Source organism: Eurosta solidaginis, chromosome 5, assembly GCF_040869045.1.
Source record: "Eurosta solidaginis isolate ZX-2024a chromosome 5, ASM4086904v1, whole genome shotgun sequence".
In the NCBI taxonomy this organism is placed as follows: Eukaryota; Metazoa; Arthropoda; class Insecta; order Diptera; family Tephritidae; genus Eurosta; species Eurosta solidaginis.
The window spans coordinates 22,472,447-22,491,272 of record NC_090323.1 but is presented as its reverse complement, the minus strand read 5'-3'; the positions used below and the strand labels follow the sequence as shown (position 1 = coordinate 22,491,272).

Below are 18,826 nucleotides of genomic sequence, written 5' to 3'. Positions count from 1 at the left end.
TTATCAAAACAGAGAGCTTGAAGAGCAAATCGAATGAATTTGCGTTGAGCCCTTTCAATTCTTGCCTATGGTGTGTAGTAATGCATGGGATTCCAAATGACAGATATCCATACACTAACTTAGATTGCACTATAAAAATGTGTATACTCAGCTGAGCAGAGCTCACAGAGTATATTAATTTTGTTCGCATGCGGAGTACAGGTAACGGCATAAACTAATCGAGATAGATATAGTTTTCTATATATCAAAATGATCTGGGCGAAAAAATAAGTTCATTTGGCCCTGTCCGTCCGTCCGTCCGTAAACACGATTTCTTGAGGAAATTTTGAGGTATCTTAATGAAATTTGGTATGTAAGTTCCTGGCCACTCATCTCAGATCGCTATTTAAAATGAACGAAATCGGACTATAACCACTTTTAAAAGAAGGTTATTTCAAAGTTATATCTTTACAGCATATAATTAAATTATGTCCACATTCAACTCCAGTAATGTAATGGTACAACAAAACACAAAAATAAAATAAAATTTCAAAACGGGTGTGGCTCCGCCCTTTTTCATTTAATTTGTCTACAATACTTTTAATGCCATAAGTCGAACAAAACTTTACCAATCCTTGTGAAATTTGGTAAGGGCAAAGCTTCTATGACGATAACTGTTTTCTGTGGGCGAAATCGATTGAAGCCACGCCCAGTTTTTATACACAGTCGACCGTCTGTCCTTCCGCTCGGCCGTTAACACGATAACGACCAAAAATCAATATATCTTTACTAAACTTAGTTCACGTACTTATCTGAACTCACTTTATCTTGGTATTAAGAATGGGCGAAATTCGGCTTTGACCACGGCCACTTTTTCGATATCGAACATTTCGAAAAATGAAAATAATGCCATAATTCTATTCCAAATACGAAAAAATTGATGAAACATGGCGATTGGATTGGTTTTTTGACGCAAAATATAACTTTAGGAAAAACTTTGTAAAATGGGTGTGACACCTAAAAATATTAAGTAGAAGAAAATGAAAAAGTTATGCAGGGCGAAATCAAAAGCCCTTGGCATCATGGCAGGAATACTGTTCGTAGTATTTCATATATAAATATATTAGCGGTACCCGACAGATGATGTTATGGGTCACCCTGGTCTACATTTTGGTCGATATATCGAAAACGCCTTCACATTTACAACCAAGGGCCACTCTCTTTTAAAACCCCCTTTAGTTTGATACTCATATCGTACAAACACATTTAGAGTCACCTCTGGTTCATCTTTATGGCGATATATTGAAAAGGCGTCCCCCTATAGAACTAAGGCCCACTCCCTTTTAAAATACTCTTTAATACCTTTCATTTGATACCCATGTCATACAAACACATTCCATGGTTACCCTAGGTTCATTTTCCTACATGGAGATTTTCCCTTATTTGACAAAGGATGAAGAAAAATCGTTCCAAAAAACTTCACCTTTCGTCTAAAATTTGGTCGATATTTCCCAAACGTATGTGATATGGAGTTAAAACCTACTTATAAACCATCTACGAAACCCTACGAAACCAACGCAGCTAAGCTCTCAGCTGAGTATGTAATGTTGGGTTCGAACTTAACCTTCCTTACTTGTTCCTATTTAAAGTACTTCGCGTACCGCCGTAAGACAACTAAACTAACATAAGCGTTTGCTACAAGGCTTCATGTTTAAACTATTGCTCAACATAAACCCTACATTCAAAAAACGATAAATTTTTTTTTTGCTCTGCAAAAACCTCTATCAGCAATATTTTTTATAAAAATAATTTTTATTCGAATAGCAAAAAGCTCTATCTGTCTTATAAACTTAATTAAAGTGAGCTTGGAATAAAAAACTGTTCTTAATACCCCAAGGGTTTCTGATAACCCAATAGGGTACTTCATACTATAAGGAATTTTCAATATAGCTGTCAATCCGCTTTTTTTTTTTTTGCTCTCCTGAAAAACTGGGTTTTTGCTAATAGAGGGTATTGAAGATAAGCCTACGGTATGTTTCCTTTATTTCTATGGGGTAGTTGAAATATTCTTAACTACCTTCGAGTGTATAGTTAATAATATGCCTAACTATTAAAATATAAGGCAATTAGGCCATTCACAAGGTCTCCTATTCGCCATGTGTGGTATGCTTTGATCAAATTTTATATTGGAAACAATGGAGACAATTCAAATCTTAAAATTTTGCAAGAATACGACACTATTGTGAATTGCCCAAATATTTTGTAAAATTTACTTAAGTTATGACAATAATTCTAGTAGCATTAAGTATTTTGTATGGTTTTACCAAATAGTATTACAGATTTTGTTACTAAATATATAAAGATAATATATATTATAGAAAAATTCACAATAAATGAACTATAAGACATCTACGCATAAAAGCCATATAAACCAACTCGGGAAGACGAATGTCGAAGATACTTAACACATATGGGGAAATCCGCCAAACTTTGGTTTTTTGGAGAAAAAAAATTTTTTTTTTGTGTTACCATACAAATATCTCTTTGTTAGCAACATTGAGGGGTAAATTGGAGGTATAGTGCATCGCCGTTACTCGTCTTACATAATGCCTCAAAAAGATATAGTCAAAAGATCGAGCAAAATATATATAAATTGAGGTCGCAATATACATTCATTTCAACAGTTTTGTACCGATTATATCGAAATTTTAACAAAATATGGAGATATATGCAGCTTTTAGTTATGTAAAATTTTTTTGATACACGAGACCCGGTTTTGAAGATATCGGTAAAAATATAAAACCGAATAACCGCCAAATATTTTTTTTAACACCTTTCTACCTATTCTTTTGAAACTTTAAAAAAATATAGATATGTGAACGAAGTAAGTTTAGGTAAAAAAGTTTTAATACCCAAGATCCGGTTTTGGAGATATTGATAAAAATATAAACCCGGAAAACCTTAAATTTTTTATTTATTTAAACACTTCTTAACCGATTGTGTTGAAATTGTATCAGGATGTACATTAGGGTGGAGTGATACCCTTTGGATTTTTTTTTTTGTTTTTTTTTTTTTTAATGGCCTAGCAATGAAAAGTTGTCTTTATAAGAGTTAACCAAAACCACCAAATATTATTTTCGTAGGATGGCGTTTTGAGGTGCCCCCAGCCCCAATAAGTTGAGCAAAATAATCGCGATTTTACAAAGTTCATTATTTATATATTTATTTTATTTCTTTTTTAATATACATAACTTTAGTAAAATTACATATTATAACTAAAAACGACAAATTTTAAATGGTGTCTTACAGTTTTTGTTGATAATAGTATGTTTCTAATCAAGTGTATAAGTAAAAGTTTTACTGGCACATACTAAGCCATGAAAATTACTAGACTTTGAAATCAATGAGCATAATAGTAACAAGCGAATGTAAATCAATGACAAAAAAAAAATAAAAAACGATGAGTGAAATAAAAATTTTCAACTTTATTTCTGGTATAGAAAGGCAACTTTCTGGAGGTCAGCCAAAAGCGATTTCGAAAAAAAATAAATTCACTCCACCCTAATGTACATATCTATGTGGGGTATATTTAGGTAAAATATTGTTGATACCCGAAACCCGGTTTTAGAGATATCGGCAATATGGATATCAAACAAAAGGTATTTTAAAGACATTTAACTTACTGTAGTTGTCATATCGATATTCCCACATCTTAAGGCTATTACATGAAAAAAGTAATGTAAGCCAGAACAAGGAATCATGCGAACTATTGCAGAAAAAGATAGCTGAACAAATTGGAAATGAACTTGAGATGGAAAAAACTAAAGATAAAAGGGAGATGAAAAAACTATTTAAAGTTGTTGGGTTAACTGAGAGACTTAGTAGTGAGCGCTTAGTAGAATGTATTACGAAGCAAAATAGTATATGTGAGGGTAAACAATTTAAAGTTGTAAAGATTTTTGAAAATTTTAGTCGAAGAGAAGATTGTTTTAATGCTATTGTTGAAACAGATAGAGAAACATATGAAAATATCATGAAACAAAAGAGAATCAATGTAGAGTGGGACTCTTGTATATCTATTGAATATGAAAGAGTATTTAGGTGTTTTAAATGTTTGGGTTTCAATCATAAAGCTGTTGAATGTATTAACAAAAAAGGTTGTAGTAAATGTGGAGGTAATCACGACTTCAAAGATTGTACATCAATTGCTTATAATTGTGTAAATTGTTGCGAACTTGTACAGAAAAAACTGTTAGAGACGGATGTACACCATGCTGCATTCAGTAAAGAATGTCCAGCATATAAAAGATACATTCAGGTTAAAACCAAAACTAGAAAGTAGCAATCAAATAGGAGCAATCTAATTTGTCTGTATCTCAATATAAATAGTATTTTAGGGAACAAAGCAGAATTAGAAACACTGATTGAAATTAAAAATCCAGCTGTAATACTGTGTGCTGAAACATGTACCACAAATTTAATAACGAATCAGGAGTTGAGCATACAAACTTATAACCTAGTCAGATATGATTCACTTAGTAGGCATACTGGTGGTGTTCTGGTGTATGTGCATGATTCCATCGAATATAGCATTAAGTATAATAAAGCAATAGCCAAAAATATGTGGTGTATTTTTATTAAATTGAAGCATTTTAACCCAAAATAGCAAATCGGTGTGGTTTATCACTCACCTAGCACAAGCGATGGGGATTTCATAAAGTACTTGCGTACCGTCTTAGGTAGTACTAGTGAGCTGTCTATAAATAACATTCTTGTAGGCGATTTTAATATTAATTTAAATAATATGTCAACATATAGCATACAATTAGTTCAACTTTTTAAATCATACTGTATGTATCAAACAATTGATTTTGATACTCGTATAACTGATGTATCCAAAACAAAAATTGATTTACTTTTTTCGAATACTAAAGACATAGTGTGTGAAAAGTTAGATGATCACCAAATTTCCGATCATGAAACAATACAATTTAAGATAAAAATAAGCCCTAAATTTAGAATGAGGAGCCCTATAAAAATTACGTCATGGGAGTACTATAATATTGAATCACTTACAAACCGATTGCGCATATGTGATTTTAGCAATTTTGACAGAGTAAGTTTGGATAATAAAGTTTTAATCATTAATACCAATATTTTGAGTGTTATGCAAAATCTAACTTATGAAAAAGTTGTTCAATTAAAATTAATGAATAAATGTTATGACAATGAGTTAGCCAATATGAATAAATATAAATTTGAACTGTATAAACTGGCGCAAACTTCAGGAAAATGGGATGAGTACAGAAACATAAAAAAAAATACAAAGAGCTTGTGAAAATTAAAAAAATTAAACATATGAAACATAAAATAAATAGCAATAGCCATGATAGTAAAAAGATGTGGAAACATTTGAAACAGGAAATAAGTATGGGAAAGGAAACTTCATCAATAAAGAAAATAGTAATAAATGAATTAATATATGATAATGAATTGCAAATTGCCAACAATTTAAATAAATATTTTGTGGATAGCGTTCAAGAGATTTATAGCAATATAGAAGTATTTGATAGAGATGCCAATATACCTAGTCTAACTAATTGTGTTTTTAAATTTGACCAAGTTAGCGCGGATGACGTCGTAAAAATTGTCAGTAAGTTTAAAGCCAAAAGAGGTGGAAAAAAATTGTTAGCAGATGGTGTTGTGAAAGATGTAATACCATATTTAGGTTTTTTCTATGCTCAAATTATAAATGAAAGTTTAAGCAGTGGCATATTTCCAACCATTTGGAAAACCTCGACTATAGTCCCAATAGAAAAAGTTGCAAATACTATTAAAGCAGAGGAGCTGAGACCAATAAATACTTTGGCCAGTGATGAGGAAATTTTAGATCTGGTGGTTAAAAATCAATTAGTTCAATATCTAGAAAATAATAAGATACTTATACCACAACAGTCAGGATTTCGACAGAATCATACTTGCGAAACAGCTTTAAACATGGTTATAGCTGAATGGAAAGAAGAACTTAATAACAAAAAGTCGATCATTGCAGTTTTCATTGATCTCAAAACAGCCTTTGAAACTATTGATCAGAAAATATTATTAGGAAAATTATCAAGCATTGGTATTAAAGATATTGAATTAGATTGGTTTGATAATTTCTTAACAAATCGTAAGCAAAGAGCAATAATTGGTTCAGCATTATCGGACGAAGTTGACGTTAAGATTGGTTTACCCCAAGGCTCTGTGCTAGCTCCAATTTTATTTAACATTTATATTAATGATATTAAGTCTATATTGAAATTCAGTACCATAAAACTATTTGCGGATGGTGCACTAATTTCCATAAATGGTAGGAATGAACATGAAATAAGCGAAAAACTGCAAAGTGATTTAGATGCTCTCTATATTTGGATGTGTGATAACAGACTAAAAATCAATATTGAAAAAACTAAATACATGGTTATAACTAGGAAGAATATTGCTCATTAAAATAAATAATACTAAAATTGAAAAGGTGCAGATGATTAAATATCTCGGCATTCAAATAGATTGCAAACTAAAATTTGATGGCCATGTTGATTATATAACAGGTAAAATAGCTAAAAAAAATACTTGAGTAGTTATTATAAAGCAAAAGTATATAGGTCCATAATTGGGCCATACTTCATACATTGTTCTACTATTTTCTTTATCTTGAAGGATTTTTTTTTTTTAATTTTTGTACCAAATTTGTTTTTCTCTTCATTAACTTTTAATAAAACCTGGTTTAAAAGAAAAAAAAATGTCTACACTTTTTGACAATTCCAATTTTTGTCGAAAATTTCGTATATTTTCCCCATGTACAAACATCAATAACTTTCCTTGCGTGAATATTCCAAGATGGTGGTGTAGAGAAAAAATTAACAAACGGGTATGAAGTGATAAAAGTAAAATTGTAGCTGTGCCCACAAAAAAACATGCTCGTGAAAAAAATTTACGCAACCAATCGCTTCCACTTTTCTGCCGCTGCCTTCAAAAGTGAAAGGGCACATCGAATTTGAAGACCTAGGCGTTTTTAGTCCCTGATAGGCTATTATCGGGCATAATCCAAATTTCAATACTCAGTTGCCTCAACAAGCTATAAGCAAAAAACTGTCAATATTGAAAATGACAAACAAAAAAGGTATCGCTACTTTGATTGATGATAGTTTTGAGTATTGGAGGGGCACATTAATTTTGCTCATACTTTTAGAATCTCCGTCTAAAAAACAGCATTAAGTTTAAATTCCATAGCGTTTCAGCGATACCTCAAAATTTTATCGAAAAAATAAAAAAAATAAAAAATCAAGGGTATCGCTTGAAAAAGTGTAAAATTCGACGTTTTTTACGTTTCGAAGTTCTGCAAAAACTTACTATCAACTTTCTGAATTTTTAAAATCATCAGATCGGATAGTCAAAAGGTCAAACTTAAATTAATGTCCGAGTACTTTTTTCTGCCCTTAAGTTTTTTGCCCGTGTATAAAACCCGAGTATCCAAAAAAGTAAAAGTTTTTGGGATTTGCCCATATACATTTAATTCGCGGTTGGGGGCTATTAAGGGGTGTTGCATAGCGCTCAAATCTAAAATATTTCTATAAACAGTTAAAATTTTAAACTTAAATCTGCAGCTTTTTTGTACTACAAATATTACCAATCTAAATTTGGTTTAAAATATTGATTATACCGATTTTCCTGAAAATTACCACGCAGAACTGGGGTTCAATTTGAAACTAGAGAAAAAAAATCTAGTGGGCGGTGGCCTGAATTTGAAACACCGCGGCTTCTAGTAGCTTGCTCCAACAACGGAGCTATTATATCTTTGTAAGACAACATATTGTGGCGAAAATTAGCAATTTCAATGCGTCAATGCGCTGCTAGTAAATGAATGCTACACAACAACAGTAGTCCATATATACCAGGCATGCTTAACCAACGAACCGATATCATTTCGTTACGATAATTAACGTTAATAAACGAAACAAAGTCATTTCGTTAATTTGACGTTCTTAACGTTAATAAACGAAACAAAGTCATTACGTTAATTATCGTAACGAAATGATATCGGTTCGTTGGTTAAGCATGCCTGATATATACACACATATATAGAATGCCACAAAGAATATTTTACACACATGTAGATGGCAATAAAGTGCGCATATGACCTTACATAAACTACAGGTGTTCATGTATGGAGCCAAAGCCAATAAGAGGTACATAAACGAGAAATAAATAAGCAACTATTCGAGACGGCTGTTCGCGAAAAGTCTAGAACCCCGGGAGAAATAGGTGAACTTATCGAACTGAGAGTATAAAAGCAGAGCAGTCCAAGCGATGGTCAATCAGTTTGATTTAAATACGTAACATTGTAATCGTGAAGTACTACTACAAAGTAGTGGAAATAAACAACATTTTGCCATAGTGAATATTTGAGTTATTCATTCGACAGTTCAGAGATTCTAACTATAAAATCAGGTGCAGAATAATAAAAAATTGCTAAAATTCGTTACAATCTCATAACACCTTATATGGGAGGTTCCATGAGTAAGTGGACCTTGGAAATATGTAATTTTTCTTATAAAACCGGAGACAAAGTGGATACAAACGTTGCTCTGGTCGCTGTTTACGTATTAATATTTTTGTTTCTGAAACTCGATACATACTTGAAAAAGGGACGAGGAAAGCGAACGGGCACCGAGTTTTTTGTGCTCGGTCATGATTCAATAACAAGATGTTTGCGCGGCTGACAAATTTTTTGACAAATGGAGCCATTTTGGTCCCAAATCGAATTGATATCCGTTAACGTTGTTGTTTCTTCGCGATTTTTCGAAAAATATTAGTAGTAGATAATTAATGCGTGCCTATTTGAATAAAATTCTCAAGCACACCTTTCTTCAAACAAGCTTTCAAATAATGAAATAGCGTTTAACTCTTCATCATTTCACGAACTATTTGGTAAAAAATGATTAATTTCCCCAAAACCTGTAGGCATTTACAAAATTACTACCACTACTAATATACTACTTAAGATACTTTTCTGCTGCAATTTTCGTGGAGGGGATTGCATTTTCCCCGTTTTTCTTACTACGTAAAAGCAACCCGTCGTGATTTTATATCTTGGGAGTGTCACAGCTCTGCTGTGATTAGAGAACAAACCTCTAGTAATTGAATCATGGTGCTCGGCGACTTGCTTTGTGCTCTGTTTCTCTTATTTTCAAATTCTGCTATGGAATCGTAACATACGATCACGGATCGAAAGCTATTTTCGCTCAAGCGTAACATATTAGGCTATGCAACTTTTTAAAAACATACTATATTTATTATGGATCTAGTGAGTAACGCATTGTCCCTAGTTCACATATTTCATTAATCCGATACACCATTTCGGAGTTATTGTGTTTTAAAAAACGGCATTCGATCACAGGTCGTATGTTACGATTCGGCCTCTGGTTTTTCTTTTTTGCCTTTTTATTGAAAAACTTTTTTTGGGGATTTCGATCACAATTTTTTATAATTTAAATCAGCTTAAATTTTATAATATAAATCAAACAGTATTAGCTTTGTCCCACCCGTGACAAAAAAAAATGACAAGTTTTTATCCTAAATTTTGCCAGTAGTTCTTTTAAATATTTTTTTTTTTTTTGCTATACAATGTTACAAACTCCTTTTAAACATATCCGACAATTCAGTTTTGATTTCTTTGAAGTTGCTACAGAATTATTCAACAACGAAATATGTCGCCCCAGCGGGTTAGGGGGTCAGAATATACCCGCGGTAGGTATGCCTGTCGTAAGAGGCGCCTAAAATACCAGATTGAAGGGGCTGTGTACCGCAACCCTTCAGGTTACCAGCGCAATATACAGCTTCTCCAAACACAATTGTCAACCTTACCTATCCGCGGCGAATCCTGTTTCACTAACAGATGAGGCTCTGGTGACCCCAAGCTCCTCATGGAACTTCGGGGTGGGGAGGGAAGGTTTAATGTGGCCATAAAAATCGTTCCCGAGATGGTCGGGCTAGCACCTTAATGGTGCTGTGTTGCCGGAGCGTACCGGATCTGTATCCGGCAACGGACCATCACATCGATAACACTCCCGAAAGCCTTGCTGTTGTTGTAGCGATAAGGTTGCTCCCCGAAGGCTTTGGGGCTCTCCGTAGCGCAAATTTGTTTAGCCCAAGATTCCATGCCGTGAACCATATTTTGAACTTTTGGAATAGTTTTTTTTTAAACCGACTCAACACACAGTACTCGTAGGGCTAGACGTATCAAAAGCTTGTGATACAGTCAATCGCAGCAATCTAAAAATATGGACCGCAAATTGTCTGTGTGGATGGCAGGCGTCGCTACAGTTCTGAAACCTAACTTCGAAACTCAGAATTATTAAGCAAATAGTGTCATACGGTGGTGTCATATCCCAACCACGCCGATGACTACGCGATATTGGCAACAGGCCCCGGCCAATTCATCGATGAGCTATGCTATAGAATCAGCGACTATCTCCCTAATCTTTACAGTTTTCGCCCCTCACGAAATCTAACATTGTCATTGATGAAATCCTCGGCGACCTTATTTACTACATGGGCATGCAAATGTCGACCATATTGGACATCCACGTCCAGAAACTCAAGGTGTTGTTGTAGCAGTTGGTTACACTGAAATGACAGCCCTTGGTGGGGAAAAATCCCCATTTGTTCTGGTACATAGAACCGGCTGCCCTGGGGAATAGGTCATCTCCGTAAGCATTCCTAAGAAATCTGGTACTTGAGAATTCAACCGTATGAAGAAAAAGAGCAGCACCAAATGGCGCAGGACTACAATGCCAAAAATTACCCGGTGAATTCTGTTTTTAAAGACATATACCCTTAATTTGTAGTTGAGGAAAGCAAACTACGCAGGTAGATCAACTTCGATATGGATACTGTTATAGGTTAAACTCTTACTTATCCATAATTATTTGTTGGTGTAGAAGTAGCGCTTCCCAAGGCAGCCGGTTCTATGTACCGCAGCGACTCGGGATTTTCCCGACCAATGGCTGTCATTTCAGTGCAACCCCATTTAATTTGTTGACAGTGAGTGGTTGCGTCGATTAACAAAGCGTACGTTATTACCAAATAACATCCCTAAGTTTTTTTTTTTTGGTAACGTTTTAAAAATTATGAAAAAGGACATGTTTCGTCCTCCGATTTTGTGAACCAAAAGTGGAAATTAAAAATTTGATTTGTGAACAGATATTTGCAAAAAACCGGAAATGCTACCCGTCTGTTGTCGGCCGCGATTTAAAAAAAACAACCCTGGGTGTATTCAACAACGTTTTGTGATCAAAATTATATCCACGCAAACCCTCTTTCTGAATTAGTGTGTGTGTATTTGTATTTGTATTTGTATTTATTAGGCAATTCATCCCAGCACAACAATTTGGCAAAAATTATTTTATAGTGCTAGTCGGTAAAAGGCATAAAATAGGAACAATTTAAACTTGAAACTTAAAGCTAATGACTATGGCTAAGAAAAGGTTACAATAAATAATATATTTAATAAATAGTAAATAAATAAAATAAACGAATGATAGAGTACATTTGCTTAGAAGAAATCAGTATTTTAATTGTCTAGGTCATTATAGAAACTTGTTAATTCTTTATTGAAGAGCAGAAAACCTAACAAAATACAAACCGCACGAAAATTTGCACTGACAGAAATAAAATTTTTAATTTTTTGCATTCAGATTTTACAATCGAAGGTAAAAAATGCATCTTTTGATATCCTTTTGATAATCTTTAAAATAGGTGGTGCAACGTCTTGTAAAATATTAGCGTTCTTCCTTCTCAATTATCGGTTGAAGTTATATACAGTTAGGTTATTTTCAGTCGTAGTGAAGTTTCAATATTCAAACACCGTTAGGTAGGAATAAGTACAACAACAACGACAACAAAGGAATAAGTACAATGGGCGAGGTTTTGTGAACAACATACACCTAAACCAACCGAAACTAGCAAAGGAACTGCCGGTAGACGATATTCAGCTTGAAGCTTTCTTTAAAAATCTTAACGAGCAATAGCGATCAACCGCAAACATCTCAATCTTCAGTAAATGCAAAAACTGACGGTTTTCCCCATATGCGCGAAAGCATTTTATATATTTTACATAGTATTTTCTGGTTGATTACTGGAGCTGTAAGCAAATCGAGTATACAGTTCGGCATGTAACGAATTTGATTATATCAGATTTTTTAGTTAGTTCGCTATTGATCTAAAGGTGCGTTATTACAGTCCTGAAGCGGAATAGAATCGACATTAATTACACAAGCATACATATGTTCATATATACATTGTAAATAATTACAAAATTGATTACGTGTTAGTTTCGAACCCGCTAAATGTCGGCTTCTACACGTAATCACATTCATTTCAAGCGAATTCTCACCTTTAATTAATGTTGCATTTTTCGCGCCAATTTCTAAATATTGATTGCTTTGAATAAATCGCAAAATCAAAAACCAGTTAAATCACCTGTAAGATGTACATCGGCCAACTTACACTCATTAAGCCTCGCGTTTTATATTTCATCGATTTTCTAATTAAAAAAGCACACTGAATCTTATTCTTTACAACTATTATAAAGGCATTACACAATTATATTTTACTAAACTTCTCCACTAAATTTGCACGCGTTAGAAATTTGAATTTCATGAACTAAAACTAGTGATCACCGATTACCGATAATAAAGGCATTCGCTAAAATTCGACATGAACGCTGGTCAGCGATATGGTACCGCGTCAAATACAGCACAACAATATGGAAAGACCTCCCGCCCCGCCTCTAGTGACGAACTGCCGCTTAGTGGTGGGTAATGACAATATGTTTTGAGTGTTAACACAGTAGCACAGGCACACTTTGCAGTGTTAACACATTGTGTTGACACAATTGTGTTATAACTGATTATCGAAAGTCGATATGAGTGTAGGCACAATATCAGAGCACAGTAATGTGTTACTTACCTCTAACGCCACGTTTGACGCCATTTAGAAGAGTAAATCATGGCAACATTTATCTTCTTTCATACTCCAATTTTTCAAAGTCATATCATCTGATCAAGAGGATAGTAAGTGCCACTGTGGACACCATTTTTTTATGAAAAAATCAAAATAAAATAAAAATTATGAGAGCGCAGTGAGAATTTTAAAATCTTTTTAAATGTCATTATCCTCTCACCGGTTTTATCTTGTAATATTTGTATCATGTGTTTAAATATGTTTTGAGTGGAGTGTCATTGGAAGGCAATACAATCAACACACAAGCACAATGGACTATATATGTATGTGCACTTACGATCTGAGTGTCATTCTCTGTGCTATAGAGCAGGGCTATTCATTTTATAGCACAATTGTACCCTCTCAATTCACACGCATATGATTCGCTCTGTCGTCGTTAATTGAGTTAGTCGTCGCTTGCCACTTGGCGTAGCAACCATTGTACAGGTCTACAAGTAGGATATGTAGCAGCACGCACATACACAGCCACGCTCACCTGATAAAATGCTTGTTCTTGTTCGTTTTTTTTGTGGATGCTATTTGGCACTGTTGTACTTCTTAGGACCAAACAGAGTTTAGCAGCTGCTATCGAAAACTGCTTAAAATTTTTTTTTTCTTATATTACAAAGAAATATACTTATTTACTTTCAAACGAGCACTTAATTACATCTCTCTTTAATAACCATATATTTTGGACAATTTTAATTAACAAATTGTAATACTTTTTTACGGGGACGATTGCTAAAACACGACCAAAACCGTCGGGGGAGGTATTAATAGACGCGTTTTTGCCTCGCTTCCAATAATTCGAATACTTTTTCTCTTCGGACTATTGACAACAGGACAAAACGCGTCTATTCATTTTTCTTTCCGCTTTTTTGGACGGGTTATTGCAGTCGACGACGGTTTCAAACTGTTTTTCGCGGAGAACTTTTGAACGGGTAGAAAAACTTAACTCCCGTGTTTGTATTCTTAATACTGAAATAACTACGCGTCCTCAGATACCCCAATTGAAGACTTTTTTATAATTTTCTGAAGGACCCACATGGGTGCACTTAAAATTTCCTACTAAATTCGTTAAAAGAAATTTACCATCACAGCAACCCATATCTGATATTCCGATCCCTTTTTTGCTTCCCTGTGTCGCTTTCGACGAAGCAACCCCGGTAATTTTGACACTTCGTTCAGTGTCAAAACTCATGTTCCACGCAGGTTCCACTGGGTTCCACGCTAGTTTGACACTGACCGAAGTGTCAAACTGCCGTGTGTTAGAAAGGGAAAGAAATTGTCTCCCTCTCATACATATCATACTTGTAAACCTGTACAATGGTAGCAACATCGGTTATGGGTATTGGCTGATCGGTGTAAAATATGTATGAAAAATTATGCGCGATGCACATGTTTATTGTTAGCTCGTTGCTTGCTAGTAAGCGACTAAATGAAAAATCAATTCATCCGCACGATCATCGCGACGATTGCGCTCTCACTAATACAGGTGCACTTTCAGTTTTGAATAGCCCTGCTATATAGCGTATTACTGTATTCTGAGCATTTACCAGTTTGAGCGGCATTGCACAGTCAGCTTTGTGCCATCGAGTGTGCCACTGTGTTATAAATTAATCGATAAGTGTGCGTGTGCGTGCCGCACATTACTGAGTGTTAACACAATAACACAACACAGTGCTGTGTTACTCAGCCTTACTGCTGCTAACAACAATATTTACAAATATCTAGTAAATTTTGAGCATTAAAGATACAAAGACATTCGACTTTTCGGGAGCTCACGCGTTTGTGATTTGCTCCACAAAATATTCACAACTACAGATTAAACCACGGGGTGTTCACCCTGTTTAAGTTAAAACAAAAATGTTAAACAAAGGTGGTTGTTGTACATCTATTGTGGGCCGTGGTGGAAGAAGAAGAAATTTGTTTACAAACTTAATAGTTTGAACAGCTGATTAATTGAATAAAATACCACAAAACCAAAACGATGCACTGGATGCATAAATCGCATTAATGCTAAACAAAAGGCTTACATAACACTTTGTGAAAACATGGCGGCCTGCACTTCAGCCGAGAAAACCATCACAAAAACTTGCGAAAACAAGATAAAAATGAACAAAAAGCGTATACTAAATGCTACTGAGTATATAAGCATTTGTAAATACATACAAAATTATCATGGCCTTGCAACTGACTGTGAAATGGAAATGGTGCAACGTATTTTTACGGACATTGATAAACAAACTTTAAAAAGTATACAACAGACTGAATTAAACACACGTCTTAGATCGCAACATTTTAATTACGAAGCGAAAGCTAAAAAGTACCTGCAAGCGTAAGTGTTACTTGTACAATGAATCTCGAGCGGAAAACTAGTTATATATATACATAAATCCTTTAACTTTATTTTTTAAATACTTACATATATTTGTAGCTTTGAAGATCAAGTGGCCACGCATCCTTTACCGACACTACTTTTGAAAATCGCCTGCCTGGAAGCCATTAGTCCCATGACACTATGTCGGTTAATACTACAGCAAAAGTACAAATTTCAACATAAATCAGAGCTAAGCAGACTGCTAAAATATCCATATCTCATTGATGACGCAAAGTTAGCAGCGAATGTAGCGCAATGTATGTGTAGCGATTCACAAGATGGGCCACTTGTTGATTTGCGTCGACGCATCTTAGGCGAAGAATATGAGTTTAAGGTGAGTTTTTTGTATATACATTTATACAGTAAAGTACAAAAACACATTATATGATACAAATCACTTGTACTATTTGTAGCTTAAACAAATGGCTCAAGCTGCCAACATGCATTACCATGAGGAGAGCGATTTACGCCGCTTGGGCTACGATAAGACTCCGGATATAAAAATGATTGTGCCTTTCCTGTACAAAAGTGAAGTGGTTAATTGGATTGAGAGCAAGGCTTGTTTTGGCGATATTAAAACACATAAGTGGTACATACAACAGCAGTTAAATAGCTATTGTAATCGGTACATTTAATTGCATATCCAAAATGTAGCATTTTGTTTTGATCGTTATTTATCCAAACAGATTTGGTGCGGGTATTGTAATTTATTGGTTTGGTTATCATGAAGAGACTCCTCATATAGCTGATAATAATGTAGGCATTACTGTGTTGGCTGAATTTCCATCTACCGAAGATATGATTTTTCTCAATCTAGCCGATGATGATAACGTGTACATAGGACCTACATCTGCCAGCGCTTTAGAAGTAAAACTAAATAAAATGGAAATCAATGATGGTAGTCAGGTCTAACTGTCGGAATTCATATTTGGCATCTGCCCCCAATATTTCCGGGAGTACACTGTCATCATCATTACAACAATTGTGTTGATTTTAAATACTCTTTAAATTTAATCAAATTAGTTAATTATTTTAGTGGTTCGTATTTATTATAGGATTAAATGTGTGTATGTATGTATGTACGTCTTACCTATGTATATAAGAGATCTGGTGACAAAGTATTTCTATACAATACTGCATTTATTTCATTCTTTTATGTTTATTAGCTTACTATATTTTTCTACGTAACACATTCTCCTTAACTATATTTTAGATTAGTTAAAGTACCAGAGTTTTAAAATAAAATTAAGGCTACCGGCAAGGATGAACATCTATCGTTATCGGAAAAAGTAAAACAAAAGTGTATCCCTGCAATTAAAGAGGTAAATAGGGAACTGCGTAAGAAAAGTTACAGCAAGTGGTTGTTTCTATGCAAATAGAGGTCTGGATGGAAACGAGGAAGCGGACGGCTAGCCGGTCTCACAATATGATTAAAGAATTCAAGCTTGAGAAGGCACGCCTCAGAAAACGACACTGGTGTGGAATTCCAGCACACCGGCAGCCAAAGGCACTGCTAGGAGGATATATCAGAAAGCGATGTAACGCCGTGATTAGCCTACCAAAAAGCAGCATTCAAATTTTGACAGGCATTCTCACAGGTCACTGTAGACCAAATAACCACATGCACGAACTGTGGTCTAATATTTTCTGTCGGTACAGCGCAGCGGAACACATCCTTCTTGAATGTGATGCCGTCGCGAGAAAAAACAACCTTTGCATTACAACTGGAAAATAAGCATATAAACTCTTTGAAGTCAATCACTATCTGAATTTATTCAGGAAGCTTGGCTTGGATGAGGTTCTGTGAAGAGAATGAGAGCACAAAGACGTATTGGTTAGTTAGCAGTGCATCACCTCACAACTATCTATCTAGCTGTTTTGAAAGACCATCGACAATCCTTGATAATCTCAAAACAAAAAAAACTACGAAAACTTTTGCTAATCTAGTGGCCAGCGTTAATTAAATATGAAGAAAACAGTTCTTTGATCTTTTTGTTTAAGTACAGTGGGACATAAAGTCTTTCCAACAGCGGTAAACTGCTAATACAAATCCAAAAAGCGGCGGGAGCAGTGAAAAATACGCGTTTTGACCGGGGCATCTTTATCCGACTGATGCCATTTTGAACGTGTTGTAAATTGCTAATTTAGAGTTTTATACTTACTTGCTGAATATTGTTTATGTACAGTTTCATTAAAATAACACCAAAAACGTAATTTAAACGAAACTTTCAACTACGATACACAAATGTACTGTTAGGCATATCAAGGTTTCTCGATTACTCCTCGCTGTATGTTATCGTTCGAATCACTGAACGGTCAAATAAATTAATTATCTCGAGCGATTTGTATGCAAAATTACCTTTAAGGGCCAATTAAACTTCCTTAAGGCCAAATTAAACTTCCTTAACCCTAACGCCATAGTCGTAACCATACCCATATCGATATCCATCTCCGATGTGATCGATTAATGGTGCCTTAACCTAAAAATCGTGAAAATTTCATAAATATGAAGAAAACGCATAAAATTACAAACATATTCCACAAAAAATAAGTCTCTTAGTCATAACGTATCCAAATCAATGAATAAAATCTTTAAAAAGTTATTAAATTCACCAACTCAAATATTTTTAGATTATGGACATGGCGAGAAACCAAAAACCCAATTGGTGGGCTATGGTATGGATCATGGTTCAACTATATACAGGTTGGCTCATCTGTAAAGCAACAAAATATGTCTGTTCAAATTGTCAAAATCTGTGTATTGCTGTTGGTGCGAATGGTATGGAATGGAAACATAAAACTTAGCAGTTTTTGTATGTGTAAGTAAAATGTTGCCAATGTGTTGGTTTCATTTTGAGTTTGCCATCTCCTTTTGACAATCCCTTCGACCATGCAATGACATAAATAAAATCAGCTGATGAGATGAGCCAACCTGTACATAATTGAACCATGGGTATGGTTATAGCGTTAGCATTATGGTATGATACCATTAATCGATTACACTGATTTCCATAAGGTAGGTTCGATCAGCTGTTTTATCTGGTTATGGTTTTATGTATTTATTAGTATCGCTGTAGTCGTATCCCTAACGTAATCAGCTGTTTATCGTTACGACGGTAAACAAAAACCCAATTGGTTGGCTACGATACGGTTACGGTCTTAGCGGCACCAATAATCGATTGCATTGATTCTCATAAGGTTGGTCGAATCAGCTGTTATAAGGTTACCGATAAAGCACCAATGTCAGCAGCTTTATATACATCCTCTTTGCTGTGGCTGTTTGAGCGCAGCATTTATTTACTATCGTCGTAGTGATGTATGGAATTTGCTAATAATCGTCATAGTATATTCCAACTCAAACATTACCGACTACGGCTTGCTATCGATAGCCAGCTGTACACTTGTTTTGTTTACATTACT

General features: G+C 34.7%; 1 protein-coding gene and 1 long non-coding RNA gene across 2 annotated transcripts in view; one reads left to right on the top strand and one right to left on the bottom strand.

The window, feature by feature from the left end:
• LOC137252482 (uncharacterized) overlaps positions 1-12,670 on the bottom strand; it is a 613,814-nt gene extending 601,144 nt beyond the window's left edge. Inside the window, exon 1 of the long non-coding RNA XR_010953569.1 lies at positions 12,419-12,670. This is a non-coding gene — a long non-coding RNA (uncharacterized lncRNA). The remainder of the gene's footprint in view (positions 1-12,418) is intronic.
• A 2,098-nt stretch (positions 12,671-14,768) lies between these two features.
• LOC137234036 (CDAN1-interacting nuclease 1) lies at positions 14,769-16,731 on the top strand. Its single transcript, XM_067757702.1, has 4 exons — positions 14,769-15,364; positions 15,464-15,740; positions 15,820-16,031; positions 16,093-16,731. Exons 1-4 carry the CDS (start codon positions 15,081-15,083, stop codon positions 16,316-16,318), a joined length of 999 nt encoding a protein of 332 aa, XP_067613803.1. The 5' UTR covers positions 14,769-15,080; the 3' UTR covers positions 16,319-16,731.
• Positions 16,732-18,826: the final 2,095 nt, after the last annotated feature.

Coding starts and splice junctions, on each gene's coding strand:
- LOC137234036 (XM_067757702.1), top strand. CDS start 15,081: ATGGCGGCCTGCACTTCAGCCGAGAAAACCATCACAAAAACTTGCGAA. Junction 15,365..15,463: donor GCTAAAAAGTACCTGCAAGC/GTAAGTGTTACT, acceptor ATATATTTGTAG/CTTTGAAGATCAAGTGGCCA. Junction 15,741..15,819: donor GCGAAGAATATGAGTTTAAG/GTGAGTTTTTTG, acceptor TACTATTTGTAG/CTTAAACAAATGGCTCAAGC.